At 44.2% G+C, this 17,583-nt stretch overlaps 1 protein-coding gene across 8 annotated transcripts in view; it reads left to right on the top strand.

Moving 5' to 3' along the window:
• Positions 1–17,583, top strand: part of bcar3 (BCAR3 adaptor protein, NSP family member) — a 48,781-nt gene that overhangs the window by 18,625 nt on the left and 12,573 nt on the right. For 3 of the 8 annotated variants that reach the window (XM_029000123.1, XM_029000122.1, XM_029000125.1), the window contains 2 exons: positions 2,471–2,816; positions 7,606–7,645. In XM_029000123.1, coding sequence (XP_028855956.1) covers positions 2,471–2,816; positions 7,606–7,645 — 386 coding nt within the window. Of the gene's footprint in view, positions 1–1,517; positions 1,789–2,470; positions 2,817–4,347; positions 4,457–6,357; positions 7,646–14,025; positions 14,250–17,583 lie in introns of those variants that run through there. The other 5 variants (XM_029000124.1, XM_029000129.1, XM_029000127.1 and 2 more) reach the window with 5 other exon arrangements.

The following is a 17,583-nucleotide window of genomic DNA, read 5'->3' as shown; positions in this document are numbered from 1 at the left end:
AAACCTTTTGAAATGGACACCTATTTAAACTCACACCGACCATGACCTACACTCAGCATTTTGGCTAGTATGAGCTTTATGTATTATGTATTATGAGGACTACAAAACGTGTGGTCCTATAGCAAGGACATACCTGCTGTATGACTGTGTGTGCATGTGTGGCTGTGTGTGAATTTACTGGACAGAATAAAAAAGACATCAGCACCCAGCCTTAACCCAGGGGGATTCCCACACAGTGGCCATGCAGTGCATTCTGGGTTTGCCACCCCACACAGTCCTGATCCTGTCCTTCATCATCCAGAAGTTAAAAAAAAGAACAGAAGGAAGGCATATCTGGTTGCATGGCAATTTTCCGAGGCCATCTTAACCATTTGAGGAACTTTGGCAGCTCAGCATGAAATCTGCTCTCAGATTTTAGTGGAGGGCGAACCGACCTCTCATCTCCACACCCCCGCTCCCCAAAAAGTGGTGACTTTGACGCACAGCACAGATTCGATTTCACACGCCCTAAAAGGAGGACAAAAGGGGGCAGAGAGTACCACCAGCAACCACCGAGAGAGTGTGTGAGAGTGTGTCTGTGTGTGTATGTGTGTGTCTGGGGTCAGTGCATACACACACTCAGACCACGTCTGGGTCACTGGACTCATACCCAGCATTTTTACCCCCAGCCTGCTTCTTTTCGAGCCTCCTAACCAGTCGGCTCATTGTCTCACTTTGGGCATTTCAGTGCCCAGCTCTTTTAATTAAGCCGGGGGCGCCTAACATCCATGAATATGCCAGGAGAAAAGCGGGGGTGTGAAGCTACTCAGATCCAACGCCAACCTGCTTTCTTTATCTCTGCCTGGGAGAGATTGCATTTCGATTACTGAGGGATCAGGCCAGGCGACAGGCGATGCTGTCTGAATGAAATAAATTATGTCCTGATTGATGGAGGCGCTGCGGGGTCACGGCAAGTGCGTCTCATGAAGCTTTATGAATAATGCATATCCATAATTCCACAGGCAGATGGAACAGGTGACGAGATAAAAAAATATGTATGAGTGAAGTAAGCCCTAGACCTGTAAAAAAACACCAAATTCATTTGCACTTTAACGGGGAGACAGATACAGTATATCAACTTAAAGGCAGCCTTGATGAAAATATGGTTCTCACATCTTCTCCAATTAGTGGTGTTCCAACCTTGATGTGGAATGCAGAAGTAAACATGTTTTCTTTCCACGCAGTGAGGAAGGATCGTAATCAGGCTGCCTTGTGGTCAGCTTGGGAGTTGCCTACTCTACTGCAGCATCTCCCAACTCCATTCTGTGCCAAAAGACAAAAAAAATCCTCCATGCATCTTCCCACCCCAACACCGTTTTGCATCTTAGCTCATTTTAGCGTATTATATGCCAGAGTTTGATCTTTTATGCTACGGAACTGGATCCGGTTTATGACTCCTGAGAGCATGGTGGAAAAGTGACACCGCGGTGCTTATACAACAAAGCGGGGAAACAGACTCCTCTTTAGATAACCGAGTTACATAAGGAGAGGTGGAACGTAGAGGTGGCATGTTTGCTGGTGTGAGAGGTAACGGCTCCGGCCGTCTTGAAGACCTGTCTGAATCATCGCTGCCTAAGCATCTCATGTAATGAGGTTAGTGGCTTTCCAGTCACAAAGAGATGAGTCGGTGAAAACAAGCCTGTTCACTTGCCTTTGGTTTCGTAGGAGAAGCGGACAAATGCCAAGGTCAGCCATGAGTAACAGCAGCTGGCCTGACATAACCCAACCGGTAATGCCTGTGAGATGCAGGTAATTCATGTGCGTTGGCCAAGGCAGAGATATGGAAATAAGTGGTAAAATCATAATAATACGAATAATCAGATAGATCATTATTGCCTTACCGACATGCATTGGGCACACCAGCCAGACACAGTTTGGCAAGACTTCTAAGTTAAACATGTTATTAATCATGTTAAGTCATGACCATTTGCAATTTAATGGTCTGTATTGTTGTAATGCCAAGTTGGGTGGGACAAAATCAAGAAAAAGAGTGATTTTTAATAATAAAAAATAAACATGGCATGATAGCTGAAGAAAACATATATGATATGCAATTGCAGCAGCGTCACTTGGTCGAAAAAGAACAAATCATAAATAATAGTCCTAATCAACACAAACCAAATACTACCCACCTCTGAGTTGCAAGGACCATTAAACAGTGATGCGGTGCCACCTGGTGAACCTGGGGCACCATGGCGTCAATGGCTTTTTTTTACTTTATGCAATACTGCTACTCTTTGAAATTTCTTTATTTCTTCTTTTTTCGCAGTCATTTCTGTTGTAGGCAGTTTGTTAGCATTTAGTATTTGTTTGTAAAAATGTTTTTCGGACAGAAAGAAGTAACAGGAGAGAAAAAAGTATATTTTTACATCCCCTCTTGTCACATGTAAAATGAACTTCTTTTCTGTCCTAATTTGATATCTCTGCACAGAACTGAAGATGATGGCAGAGGGGAGGTTTGCCAGCCTGCCCAGGAACATGCACATGGGGCGACAGTGCCCTCTGGCCTCCTCCATGGACCTGCTGAAGGCCAGACCTGCACTGACAGCTGAGTTGCCTGCTGTTACCGGAGGTTACCAGGGCTTCTCTATCCATGGCACACTGCCCCGCAGGAAGAAAGGGGCTCCTGTAAGATGCTGGGATGGCTATGGGCATGACGCCACCCTCTCTCCTCCTGCCCTCGCCCGTGGGCGCCTGCACTCCTCACAGCTCATACATAATGTGATTGAGGAGCACCAGCCACTGCGTGATCTACAAGACAGCTGCTCCACCTACAGGTGAGTTCAGCCGCTCTGTGGCATCCAAACAATTATTTGTTAAATAAATAATTAATACATTTGTTAATCTAAATAAAAAAGTACTACCTTACAGCACTCTGATGCATATTAGTAATATTAATTTAATAATATTATTAAATTGCTGATGGTCATTGATCAGATGATACAGTGCCGTCTACTGGACATTGGTTAAGAAAATTTGGTTACTTTTCTTGGTAGAAGTTAAGTTTCTCAGTAAGTCTTCATTGTCACTGGTGCAAAAAAAATATTGCATTAGTAGATCACACTGGTCTAATGAACCTCATGCTGACAACCAAAGTGCACAGCATCTCACCATACCAGCACTCTCCCTCATTACAGTATATGGTCAATAGATTATCCAAAATTCTTATTCTCATTAATTGGGATGTTACCTATCTCATTCACATCCATTTAAGAATTTGTGGAACAGGTGATTAAATACCAGACTGAAGGTGAAGGCCACTGAGTACAAATAAAGCATAATCAAACAAATCTCTTGTTGATTTTTAATTGAGCCTAAATAGCGGTGCATCTCAGTCAGTGTTATAGAACCTGATTAAACTCATCACCGCCTGGCTCTTCGTGTCACAGAAAGCTTCTAATTACCAGCAGAACAGTGACAGGTTAAGATTCTTCTAAGAATGTGTCATGGCATGTTTTAAAGAGTGACAAATGATAAAACTGTAATAACATACCACATGTCTCCAAGTTAGATAAAAAGGCAGGCTGTATTGCAGTGCAATTGCTCACTGAGAAGTAAAAATAAAATGAAAAACATTCTCAGCATTTTGTGGCATGCAGCAAGCTTTCACTCTCTAATTTCTTCCTTTTTTGAGGGTAGCTGCATAATTATGGTTCTATATGACCTTATGAGAAGGCGTAACATAAGTGTCATAAGAGAGGCCACTTTCCCATGATGCCCCACACAGTAAGAGAGGGATTGTTGACAGTGCCACCAGCCCCATCAGCCTCCTACTAAGCTGTGGCTCGACTGTCTGGTGTGGTAGCCACGGTAACCAGGTCAGATGAGATGGGATCTGAGGAGCACAAGTCGGCACTAGCCCTGCTCTGAGGTGGCCTGGGGCCCTTAGTCACCACAGAAGATACTATCAGCACTCAGAGGGATGCTGGGTCACTCCCAGGTCTCCACAAAACACACACATAAACAAACGCTCTATCGTGGTGTGTGTCCTGGCTCCTGCGATTGAGCATTGGCATTGAACACAATAGCAAACTACTGCTAGAAGCATTTGTATTTTAAAATTTGATTATAACACAAAACATAAAAATTACACGTCATCTTAAGTTTATTGTATTATTTTAGTTCATTATGTGTTTGTGTGTGTGTATGTGTGTGTGGTCTAAGTGTCTCCTGACATTTAAAGGTTATTTAATATAGGCTCACTATTTCATTTCCACGGTTCTGCTGGGGCTTAGCTGAGGTGAAACAAAAGAAGCTCCTCAGCTACGAACAAAAAAAACAGTTTTCCATAGCAACCTCCTCCATAACATCACAGCACGCGAGAGCGCAAGAACATTGGTGTGAGATGGAGAGGAAAAGAGGGAGAAAGAAGATCAAGAGAGGGAAAGGCTGGAGGCAGAGTCGCTCGGTTCGTCAGGTACAGACACCAGCCCAGTGGTCTCAGGTTCACGTAACTCTACACTGCAGCTGAAAGGAAGCAGCTTTGAACTCGCTGAAGTTTATGAGCTGGTAGCTCTTTGTCTGGCGGGTGCAGATTTACCTGGGTGTGGCGGCTGATGTTTCAGGATGGCACTCTGAGCTGTTTGCTGGTTAAAAAAAAAACGTCTAGGTGTAAATATACAATGTGTTTAAGTTTTAGACAAAGTCACATGTAGCCGACATGTCACATGTTTAGTTTCACATGCTGTTTTTTTCACTACAGTTCTTTTAACCTTATAGCTGTGTCAAGTAAATCCATAGTATGTAATTCAGAACTAATATACTTCACTGGTACACTAGTGCTTTATTGGGTTTATGCCACCTTTTTACATAATAATGAATGGTGCAAAAATAAAATGAATTCACTGTTCCTAAGCAAAGGCAGAACAGTTTCACATGTGTGACATTGAGACCATTCTAAGTGAGACCATTCTATGACAGTATGATAATTAAAGAGATGTGACAGTGACAGTCTCCTGCGACATGGACAATGGAACACATTTAAAAATGTCAGGTGAATGGCATATAAAAGTGTGTCGCAGCAGTAAACAGGGACAATGCTGCATTTAAAGGCAGGTTAACCCATGTAAACACCCAGGCTGAGTCATAAACTGACCAGAATGACTGAAATCCTAAAAAGACAAAACAGTGAATCACACGTGGGATTTTATCCAGACTGGCATCATACCTGCAGGTACCTGCTGGGCAGCTGTTGTGGTAGAAGTAGTAGGATCTGTGTACTCTGAAGATTAGATTGATTCAATCAATTTGGTAGAGGGTATATGATAATGAGGCAGCAGTAAAAGTGCTAAAATGTGTATGTATATGTATGTATGTATGTTTGTATATGTATGTATATATGTATGTATGTATGTATGTTTGTGTGTGTATATAGGCACGTGTGTGAAAGGGACTTACTGGAATTATTCAAATTACTTGGAATACGTTTTTATATGAGCTGCAGATAGACCTCTGTCATCATGAAATGCATTTCAAAAAGGCTTTGCCTTTTTTAGTCTTATTGAGGTTAAATATCAAGGTCTTTATTATTTCTGACTGTAATAAACTTGATGGTGTCTTTAGGCATAAATGGAAGCACCACTAGATGGAGCTGTTTGATTGAGAACACAGATCAAAGCTACAAAGTAGCTTTGTTCTTTTGTATGTGTGGAGTTTACATGTTCTCCCCATGTTGGTCTCCTACGGGTTCTCGTTTTTTTTTTTTCAACATTCCTAATTCATGCACACCAGGTGATGACTCTTAATTCGTTCATAGGTGTATGTGTGTGAGTGAATGGGGTGTGGGAGTACCCTGTGGTGAGTTTGTGCCCTGCCCTGGCTGAGTCTTTACCCTGTGTCCAATGTCCCAGGTTGGACTTCAGCAGGAATAAGCAGTTATGGATAGTAAGCGTGTGTTTTGTTTCATTATTCATTCCGTAGTGTCATTGATCAATTTAGTTTCATTGTTCAACATTTGATGTGAGCATTAAAAAGCAAATCCCCTCTCCCCACATTTAGACACTGTTTCATTTTGCTTTTTGCCTGCTGCCCTCTCCACGTCCATCTGCTGTTCATGGTTTCCATGTGCACCGCTCAACATCAGCTGAAACAGTGCAACCTATGCACCCTACTGCCAGTCATACCTACATTCAGAGGAGGGTGGACCAAATGCTGCCTGATGCCAGGAGAATATTACGTATTGCAAAGACACATCCTGCACAAATGTCATAATTGCCCTAGTGTCTGTAGGCCAGGAGGGGGCAGATTACCCATAATTTTCTGTGCTTCTTTTTTTTTTTACATGCCAAAAGGTTCACTGCGGCCATGCAAAGATTCTGTCTGTGGAAATCCAGGTTTAGCTCAGATTTGACTTCTCAGTGACCTGCAGCCTGGGTGGCTACTGGCCAACGGGACTTTTGGGAAAGTCAGTGGTAAGGTATAAATACAAATGACTGGGACAATGCAGCTGTGGTCTGGCCGGTTACTGGCCGTGCTGTCAGTGTCTCGCCATCGAATCATGAGGAGGACAGGCGTCTAAAGGTGACTTCTTGTAACCACCTCCGCACCTCCTGTTCTGTTTTGTTAAAAAAGGAGGATTTGGCTTAAAGCCTGAAGACCTGACCAGACAAAACTCCTGACTGAGCCTGGGTCCTGAATGGGCCTGTCGACCAACTCCAGGTCTCCGGGCTCATTGTCCAGCCTTAAGCCCTCTTAGCTTAGTCACCTGTAGTGGCACAGCCCCACAAAGCCGAACTAGAACACGGCCTTTCTTCACCGGCAGAGGGGAGGAGATACACCTAACCACGCAGGCCAACCCTGAAAAAAAAGGAAAGAAGGCAGGTTTTTGTTTAAGCTGTGGATGAAAGGGCAGGGAGGGGGAGTCGGGTTTGGCCATAGTGGGTAGAGGTGGCAGACTGACTGGGAGCTGAAATAGAGCAGTGGCTGGGATGCTCCAAACGCTTGCTTGCGACAGTTTACATTACCAGTCGCCGGACTTCCTGTTCTTCTCCACTGGAGAGAGCCAACCACAGACCAGCGCTCTAGTTGGGTGAGTTATATTTAGTGTGTTATTGTGAAAATACAAATGTAACGTATAAATGGAAAAGGACATGTCACAAAAGGCTGCCATGTCCTGCCATTGCAGATGCTGGTTCCACCATGGAAGAATGTTCGATTGAACAAGTTTGAAAGACAGCAATGAGGCGAGCGTGTTGATGATGACGGACAGCCGCCCCGCTGTCATTGGCTCTGACTGCCTCGTGTCACTCGTTATGAGGCATTTCCTCCCATCCTGTAATCTCAGCGAGAAGTTTTTTTTCGGGAGGGGGAGGTCTCTGCGGCTGGTGGCGTTCCCAGTCTCCCGCTAACAGCATTCCTCAGCGGCAGATGTTTGAAGGCTGTGCTTCGAGTCCTGAACTCAAGCTGCCCTGTGAATTTGCGGCACAGGGGGGAGCCGAGGCGGGCGGGGACTGCGCCCGAGCGCTGAGGGGACAGGCAGTGCACTAACGCACAGCGCCGAGAGCAGAGTGCATGTACAACCCATGTGGTGATGTGTTCTCTGAAACGAGCCCTCTCTCTCTCCCACAGGGACCCGTGCTGTGCGGACCCCACCATGGAGTACGTCAAGGTAAGACCCTCACTGTGACCCAGCTTATGTCTGCGTTAGATGCCGAACAGACGATCGTTTCAGTCTGAATGTTGCCTCAGAATGACATAGTGATATAATGGCCCATTATAAGAGATGGTGTGTGTGTGTGTGTGTGTGTGTGTGTGTGTGTATGTGTGTGTGTGTGTGTGTGTGTGTGTGTTAAGCTTTCTTTGGAGATTTGTAAGTGGTGCTGAATCAAGGCTAAGCCCCTTCCCTGGGAACCAACACACAGCCAGCACCTTTGACATTCTGGGCTTAATGGTCAGGAGGAATTAGCAACCATGGGGAAAAAAACAGACCCAAACTTCTCGCTGTGCTGTTAGTTTTCATTTGGGTTCCACTTCCTTTGGATTTGGTTAATGCAAATCTCATGCTTTTCAAATTATTTATGAACCAAAAAGTTAAACATATAGGTCAGGTGATGGCCTTTTTGTGGAATAAGGCCTGAGACATGAGGCCATTATTTGTTCCAGCCTTAAAATCTAGAGGCGCAGGCAATGGACGTCTTTGCAGCGAGAAGATTTACAGAAAAAGTCCAAACTCAGCGCTCCGCTGCTGCTGCTAAGCTACAGGAAAGGTTTTTGGTGGGGCTGAAGAGATTTCAATCAGTGTATCGACAGTCTTTTGGCATGGAGACACAATCTGCATCTCTCAAAAGTTGTTTATTACGTGTATCACCTGACTTTGACCGGATCTCTATCTTGTAATTTTTCTGTAATAAATTTTAGGCTGCAAAAGGAGGTGAGGAAGAAGACAACACATGCACGGTTGAGACAATTGTGAGGTTGGGGACAATAAATGCAGGAGCAAATTCGTTCCCCATGCTAGTGCCGGCCTCTGGCCGATGAGACCAGTCAGAGAGATCTGTCACCACACCACGACCTCTCAGTCTGCTGAGAGCTCAGACCCTGCCCCCTTCGCAACCATTTAACTCTCTTTTTTCCTCTCCTTTTACCTCCTCTCTCTCATCTTTTGCTTACTTTCCATTTGTTTCCCTCCTGCTCTCACTTTTTTCGGAGTATTCTCAAGCCTGTGTTAAGAGCCCAGCTCCTGTCCGACGGGCAGCCGAGTAAACCCGACAGCCAGAGGTTTAACTCCCCATATATCAGTCCTCAACTAGCCAGGCTGCAGCAAATAGTTTTTCTTCTTGTTGAAATTCACTGTTTGCTATGAGGTTTTAACAATGAAATGTCCTCACAAAGATGTAAACACTGCTTTGAGGTCATTGTTATTCTATCTGGTAACTAAATGCTGTTACACTGTACTTTATAGTATAGATCAGTGGTTTACAAACTTTTTACCAACTTTTCACTGTCCTGTTACACACGGTCCTGTTACACAGGGTCGCAGCTGCTTGAGCCCATCCTGGGACACTGGGTGCAGGGCGGGGCCCTTTGTAGCACAGGCCTATCTAACTATTTTACGCAATTTTATTCCTAATATGAATTAAATATTGTTAGTAATTGTCAGCCACAGCCATGACTACTTGATGGAAACACCCATTAATTGACCATATTAACAGCATTTCCAAGAGAGACAATTTCAATTAAATTTGTTATTAAGTATTCCATACATAGTTTTAAATGTTTATTTAATCTTTTATACTAAAATAGAGACTCCTGGCGTACCCATAGAGGGGTTACCACAGGAAGAGAAACAAGGGTATAGATCCAGGTCCAACCCTTGTCCTGGAAGGCACTTGTTTCCACCCAGTTCTTGAGTGTGAATTGCTTGTGGTGGAACATGAGATCTAAGCTGTGCAGGGCTGGAATAAATTGATGAAACCAAAATACAGTTATATAATAAAGGACCATATAAGGGAAACATTTCTACCAATTTTGTAAAATAAAAGTGCTCTTTATTCAAAATTTCAAAATCTGAAAGACCCGAAGCGTATGCTTTGCTTATACAGTACAGGCCAAAAGTTTGGACACACCTTCTCATTCAATGTGTTTTCATTACTCCACATGTGTTCTTTCATAGTTTTGATGCCTTCGGTGAGAATCTACCATGTAAATGGTCCTGAAAATAAAGAAAACACATTGAATGAGAAGGCGTGTCCAAACCTTTGGCCTGTACTGTACCTTCACTTATAAATTTCTTCGTAGGGAAGGTTTGTCAGATATGTGTTACATATTTTCATCACAAAGACACATAAGACAGTGTTTGGCATGACTTGTCTCTTCAGGTCAAAGTAAATGTCTTCTTGTCCTCAGAAGTCAACCGGGACTTTCCACCTGCCTGTTTCAGCATCTGCAGTGTGGCAGAACTGAATATAACCAGCTGCCCATTCAGCATCTCCCCTTGCGGAAAAAAAGACACACACACACACACACACACACACACACACACACAGCACAGCTGTTACACTGTCTTCTGTGGCAGGAAGTCAACAGCACCACATGGAGTACCTCAAAGCACCATAGGGCCATTCTTGCTGAGGTCATTTCCGGTGGCCAGGTGACCCAGCAGTGAATGTTCAGTAGACCCTCGGTGGCTAAAGCCACATCCGGCCGGTCAGTGCAAATGACTCCATGCTCCTAGAGGAAGTCAGTAGAACAGAAGGTTCCGCTGTGTGTAGCGTTGAGGATTTGGGCCCACAGAAACAGTGTGTGAAACAGCGCTGGCTTTGACTCCAGTCTGACATGGTCGCTATCGCCCAAGATGATCTCAGAAGGCGGTAGCGTGGAAACTGCACGAGGAAACATGGTGCCTAAAAACAGTGTGTTTTCTGGGTGGAGATCAAATGCTGCACTTTGGGGGTTTCTTGTTTTTTGGAGAGAGGGAATGTTTTATCAAATGATGCTAATCACACCATGCCGCCAGTAACGCTACAGTAAGTGGCGTGATGATGTCCGAGTAGTGACATCATACAGGGGTGGGGTCGAGCAGAGTAGGATTTGTGAAGGTGGGGGGATTTCAGATGTACTGTTATGACTTCTGTTTGCAAAGACACACCTAAAATGGGGTTAAAATTTAAAATCTCTGTGCCCTACCAAAAGACCCGTACTAGTGGCGAGGAGATACCCCATGTACCAGTGGCATGGAGGACCAGGCAAGAAAGAACAGAATGACCTGCAGAAGTGAGTTGAAGAAAGCTCTTCACACCAGTTCTTCTCCCTCTCTCTCCCCCCATCTCACCCTCATGGTGGAGGCGCTGTGGCTTCTAAGCAGATAAGTGCTCATGAAAGAGCTTTTGGGGGGAACAATGGGTCTCTGTACTTGCTGTGAGATCCTCTCTGAGCCCGGTATAAAGCCACCTCTTGCCTCCCACTGTGGTCTGCACCCAGGCAGCAGTAATACATGGCGCTTTGTGATGGGCGGCGTGAGGGACACTAAGAACGGGCCCAGGAGTCGCTCTGCCATAGCCTCCCGCACATTCATGCCCTCGAAGCTGTCTGCAGAAACAGAGCGTTTTACATTTTAAACGCCTTAATCATTTCAAACGCCTAAATCACCCCAGAGACAATATTTCAGACGCATGTCAAAGGGTTTTAAGGACATCACTGCCTGGATAATAAAAATGTGTATTGACTACAATACATCCACAGTGAATTATGCATCGCTGGAGGAATCAGGGCTAAACAGCACTGGGGGGAAATCGTTTAGAAAATCGCTACTTTAATTTCATTCTCATTTCCTCCAATTTCCTCAACTGCACACTCACACGCTCACGCACACGTACTCACAGGCTCCATGAGCTATGCATGCTGGGAGTCCTGCCTTCAGACTGAGGGATACAAAAACAGACAGTAAAAGAGCTTCAGGAGCGAACTGACCCTCAGGGCGACACATGTCCTCCTGCCTTTGGCTGTGCGTCAGATGTAGTTCAGTGAATTTAATTTAATGGCCTGAGTTGGGTAATTACTTTTTTGTCTCCAACCGTTCCAACCTGAAAAAAAAAAAAAAAAAAAAAAAAAAAAAAATATATATATATAATTGCGTCACTTTCTGTAATATGACACAATACAGTGAGACATTGCCATCTAGTGTTAGTTTAATGCAGCTACAACAGTGATTTGGTTGCCCTACTGTGAATAGTTCACAAAATATGCCTAATTTTGAGTAAGTTTTTGATAAGCAACCAAAAGACACTGCCTGATAAAATCTTGCAAATACACTTAAATACTGCTGTTAGTTTAATCTATGTTTAGACATAAGTAAGAATTTCTGTTATAACATTGAATAGATTTTCAATACAATTTGAGGGCTATTACTAAAGAAGTGGTCCCCGACAAGTTGCTGGTGGAAAACTCCAGTTTTCCTGTTTTCTAACATTTCCTTTAAGAAATGCCACACTTGTTAAGATTGTACTATAGTGAATTGTGAATTCAGACCTAAAACTGAACGAAATTCAGTTTTCACCACATTTCAGTTTGGTCCAGAGTAAGTTGAGTTGTTATCCTGACAATTGCAGTTGCTACTTTCGGAGAAGAAAATTCCTGAGATGAGGAATGCTGTGTTTTTACCATTGCTTCTTTCTGAAAGTAGTTATTTAGATGCATAAAAAAAACTCAATGAGGCTGTTTCCCATAAGATTTCTTCCAAAAAGATGGCGAAAAAAGCCCAAACCAGTGTTTCTGCCCATGTTTCTGGGGATTTATTGAGCATAGTTGGCGTGGTGGAGAGCAGGACAGCGGGAGGCCTTTTTGGCATGGCTGGGGGGTGTGCCAGCCTGTCATAATGTCTTTGTTTGCCCTTTACAAGTGATTTTGGGAAGCGGAATGGAGCGTAGCTGATAGGTATCCAGCTGGCTTTTCATTTGGGCCGTTTGCTCCAATTATTGCCATTGTGAACAGCAATAAAACCTACTGAACTTGTGTTAAGCCGATGGCAATAGCCTTCTGATAGTCAAATACTGCACATCACATTTTGGCAAAAGGTGTCCTTTTAATAAAAAGTGAAAATTAAAAGTATTCCTTTTTCCAGTTGTGTCTCTAATTTGGTAAAGGACAGGATTAGACATGACTTTTCTGGCATTTGTCCCATTGTTAATGACTGCCGCAAATTACTGTCCATTTAAATACTTCCTTGCTTGCACCATTTGCTTCTCTGGTTGGTCCGGTACGACCTGTGGGGAAAAAAACCTGAACATTATGAACTGAGACGACATTGAAAATCCTTTTTAATGGAAGCAGTGTTGAAAGAGAAGTGTGTGAGTGTTGTGACAGGCTGGTTACTGATCATGACAAGCATTCGGGGGAGAGTGTTGTTTAGGCTCTCTGGACAGCTGAAAAGGCTGCAGTGAAGCAAATGGGGAACTCTAGTAATGCCAGCCACTTCGTTGGTTTTGTCATCTGTGGCCATCGCTCTATATCTGGGATTACTTCATCAGGGGGCTATAGGTCCCTTGCTGGGAGTTGGGACGGTTTGTGCAATGGACTCTGGGAATGTTCTGGTTCTGGGAATGCACTCTTTTGTGTGAAAATTGCTTTACATGCTGACTTAAAAAAACAGCTGGTGTGGTGCCGAGATGTAGAGACCAGTGCTGTGAATTAAAAATGAAAAGTCTCTTGTTTGTTACAATTGTCATTGCCATTTAAATACAATAGATAGACAAAGATTCTGAAAGGTTTTAGATCCCTTCAAGTTGTCCCCACTTTAAGTCTTACTCTAATGCTAAAATGTATTAAATTAATATTTTCTATAATCAGAGTGACCTGGACCTGGATGGGGCGAAGTATTAAATTCCAACACGTCCATCATTGATCATTACATCTTGTTGAGCTTGAAAGATTCTGTAAAGAAGAATTTTGTCCAAAACCTTGTAGGGCCATTCCCAAAAAGACTCGTTGCTGTGAATATTTATGAAAATGTTCTTTTTTTTAGCTTGTTATTTTTAATTAATTAAAATACTGGACAATTAGCTTTGACAGTGTGGACTATTGTGTGTAGATTTATTACAGGAAATTGTGAATAAGAAAATAGGACAGTATGAAAGGGTCATAATATACCGTACATAGTTTATTAATCTCAGAGAGCAATTTGGGTTCATTTGGGAACTTGCTCATCTCAGTACAATAGTGAAAGCACCAGTTCTGAAGGGCTAGTGAAATAATTTAGGCTTTTAATGCACTTTTCTATTTCCTGCTGCTCAGCACAGTTCTCCTCTCTCCCCATGGCTGGGTGCTGGGAAGGAGGAGTGGGGAACGGGCTAAGAGCTGGCGGCAGCGGAGCACTCACAGATGGCTAAGATTTCATTTGCCGGGGAGCCAGATCACATGGGGAATCCTCAGCCCCTTACATGGAGTGGCAGGGGCTGAGGGGAAGGGGGGCTCGGGGTGGGAAGCGGCGGAGTCACAGAGCATCCATACATTCAGAGCGGGAAGCATGCTCCACACCCGCACATCCCAGTTTATGAGCAGGGTGGAGATTTGGGGATTTCATTGTTTATTTATTAGTTTGTTTTATGCTTTTTGCGTGTGAGTAATTTTTTGGGGTTTTTTAGTCGGCGCGTTTTTTTTATTTCTTTTGAGTTGTGGCTGGAGATTTGGGGGAGATGTCTGAGAGATGCCATTTCCTGAGGACCCTCACGGCGGCACTTTGCTGCTTCTATCAGAAGAGCTCAGTGATTGGTGCCAAGGTGAGTGACCAGAGCCCCGGTGTCGCGTGACCTACGGGGTGAAGGCGATGGGGATGTTGGTGTCCACCACGCAAGGCAATGAAACTAATCTAATCTGAGCTTACTTTCAAATTCATCCTCTCTTGATGTGAATCGCTGCCCTGTTTGCAGGTCAGGAGTGTTGTATTGTGAGCCACTGTTTAGGTGCAGCAGCGGGTGATCTGGGTGTGTCCCCCCCCTCTGTTGATTTCCAATACTCTTTAAGCAGCCGAGCCGGTGCGCGGTTTTATCGCCGCTGCCCGTGTTCTTTTCATTATGCTGAGTGTGGCGCTCTGCCAGCCCTCTGTTTCCCCAAACACTTACTGAAGATGGAGAGCTAAGTATGTGTCAATCACTCGCCGCCACTCAAATGTCCAGGAGGACAGTCCAGTCTGCCATTAAATATGCATGTGTACCTCAAACGATCCCGCGGCGTGAAATGATTCTTGGATGGACTGAGATTGGCAAATGATTCTGTGTTTATTAATAGTTTAACTTGCCAGGGATGCTGCAAATAGAAATGTGATTCTATACATGTCCATTTACAATATGTATATAGAGGTGATGCTGCGTCGTAATCTTAGAAGGGTTCAAGGGTTGTATTATTAGCCACTAAAAAGAACCACATTGCGCTTGTTCAGGGGAACATTAAAGTTGCTTTTAAGTTGCTTATATGATGTTCATTCCTTTTTTTAAATAAAAAGTTCTTACCAAAAACACATCAGCTGTGCCTCTTAAACTGAGCCATTGATGCTAGTAGTCACAAGCAACTAACAGTGAAAACAGGACCTTATGCATGTGTGTTTGATTCATTCCTTTAACTCGGGTTGGCTGGCGCAGTGGATTTTTTTTTCTTTTTGGCCTCAAAATAGCAGCAAGTTTGTTTTTCCTCGAGTCTGGCAGCACACAGGCTGGCAGGTCGGCTCAGACATTGGGGCAGTTTTGTTTTTTGTCTTACACCCTCCTATAAATAGCTGAAGGTTACCGTGGCAACTCCGGGTCTCTGGACGTAGGCTATATGGTCCAGGGAAACAGAGTGGTCAGTGTTGGGTCTGGCAGGACAAGAGAGGGTGTGTTGTAATGGACCCTAACACCCCTCTGTGAGAGGCGGCATGGCGGATTTTACTCGGTGACCTCTCATCATGCGTTTCCTCCATGAAAATGACACCCTTTAAATTTAGCCGCTGCCAATGGTAGGCCCGAGCAACACAGCTGGGCCCATGCTGCTGTACTAGAAGCGTTCTCTCGGGGACCTGAAACTGAAGTCAGGGCTGCCTCATCTCCTTACAATATAAACTGCTATATTAACACCCGTTAGATGCCCTCGACGCCACACAGCGCTTTCCAAGTTTGGTCTTTCTACCGTCAGTGGAGTCAGAAGGGAAAGTGCAGGTGGGGCGACCAACACAGTTTACTATGAATAAGCAAACAAGGAATGCAAAAAAACACACATTAGATATGAAATAATAAAAGATTTATTACAAAAGGAAAGATGTGGGTGGGCCTAGTCCTCGGGTTTTGTGTTCCAGCAGTGACAATAACACATTAAATAATAAGCTGCTGGAGCCTAACATGCAGTTATTCATACTTCATACTCTGTGCATGTTACGCCATGTCATATTTTATTGATTTTAGCACTTTTTATCACTTCGAGTACCTAAGTGAAGCTTGAGTGATGTTCTTCATTTGTGAGTCACTCTGGATAAAAGCTATTGCAAAGTGACATCATTTGATGCACAGTACATATATGCACACAAATACTTTGGGGAAGATTCCAGGTGGAATCCAATGTGGAATCTGTACAGCTCCACACAGGATCACTGTGTCAGTGCTAGTTTTCACACGAAGCTCAGGGCTCTGGCAGCGAGGAGCATAATGGGGAAGGACAAACTCAGCGCCTTTCTCCTGACAGCAGGGAGCACTGACTGACAGGCGAAGTGCGGTGCTGGCAGCGCGCGGCACCGAGGTTGCATAAATCCTCGCAGCTTCGACAGACTGGATCTCACCTGAGCACTGTCAGCCCTCGGCGCGTGTGTTCTGCATCTGACGTGCGTGGTCAGCTTTCACCTCCTACTTCCCCACTTTCTCTCACGGTTTCTTCAAGCGTTTTTTTACCCTGCAGGTGAATTGCTGGGTTTCTTTGTAGCATCTTCTGGGCTCAGCACTTCCCGTCATGTTGCCTTGTTCTCTGGATCATGAGCAACATGCTTGAGGAAATATTAAAGGAGGTCACGATTCAAACGGTCCAACCATTAACAGAGTTTGGCTGTAGAGCAGCATGTTTGGGCACTTCATCGTGTTTCCTATGCATGTCCTATGCAGAGGACACTCTCTGCTATCCGTGATCAAGTATGGCAGTATGCAGTGTACTTTCTATATGGTCTAGACCAGAGCTCTCCAACCCTTGACCTGAAATGCAGGATCCAATCCCGTCGCTGGCTGTACACAGCATTGCTGCTGATGAAAATGCATCAGCTCTCATTACCGTCACATTTGATGTTTTTGGGCTGTGCTGTTAACAACCCACAGCAAACAACACTGATGGGATGGGCTGATGAAGCAGATTACGAATAAAAAACCCCAGGGAGCACAAATCATGAAATGTGCATATGGTCCTACATCAATCATGTTATTTCATTTCTGGCAAGAGGACTTTAGGTTCTTCTCCCCTGACACATTGTCTTGCCTGTCATTGTGGGCATGTAAGCGGATGAGAAAAAGCAAGATAAACCAAACCAGGGCATCTCCCTGGAGGAAGAGCTCAGCGATGCAACACTCAGATGATCCTCTCAGTTTACTCATGGACAGGAAGGGCGAGACCCTGGCCATGAGTGTCCACTAATTACCCCAAAAAACCTTTAGGGAGTTGGAAAGCCTCCATCATTATCAAGCAGGACCCCACAGTAAACCACGCTGCTTGTCGTTATTTTTTATCCGATCTGATCCGCTACTAAACCTGTCTGGACGTTGAGTTTAGCAGTGCATTGCTTCGCATGCGTTCACAGATTATCTCTGCAGGGTGGAAGAAAAGAGGATTGAGTGTAGAACAATCATCGACAGAATCAGCTCATCGACAGCTATTATCTAAAGCGGTTTATGATCAGGTCTGAACCCAGCAGATTAGAAGAGGCGTGATATGTCGCTTTCGAGTGTTAGGGTGTTAGCCTCGTTGTCTAATAAGAGAACACCCTCAATAAATGGTAACTCAATAAAAAAAATCCAGTAAAAGAGAATTTCACCCAGACTAACGGCACCTGCTTTAAATGCATCATTGAAGGTTAGGTTTTATATTCAAGTCAACAGACACCACACAGCT

The sequence above is a fragment of the Denticeps clupeoides genome, chromosome 13, assembly GCF_900700375.1.
Source record: "Denticeps clupeoides chromosome 13, fDenClu1.1, whole genome shotgun sequence".
In the NCBI taxonomy this organism is placed as follows: Eukaryota; Metazoa; Chordata; class Actinopteri; order Clupeiformes; family Denticipitidae; genus Denticeps; species Denticeps clupeoides.
Note: the sequence above shows the minus strand (reverse complement) of the source record. Positions and strands in the feature narration are given on the sequence as shown.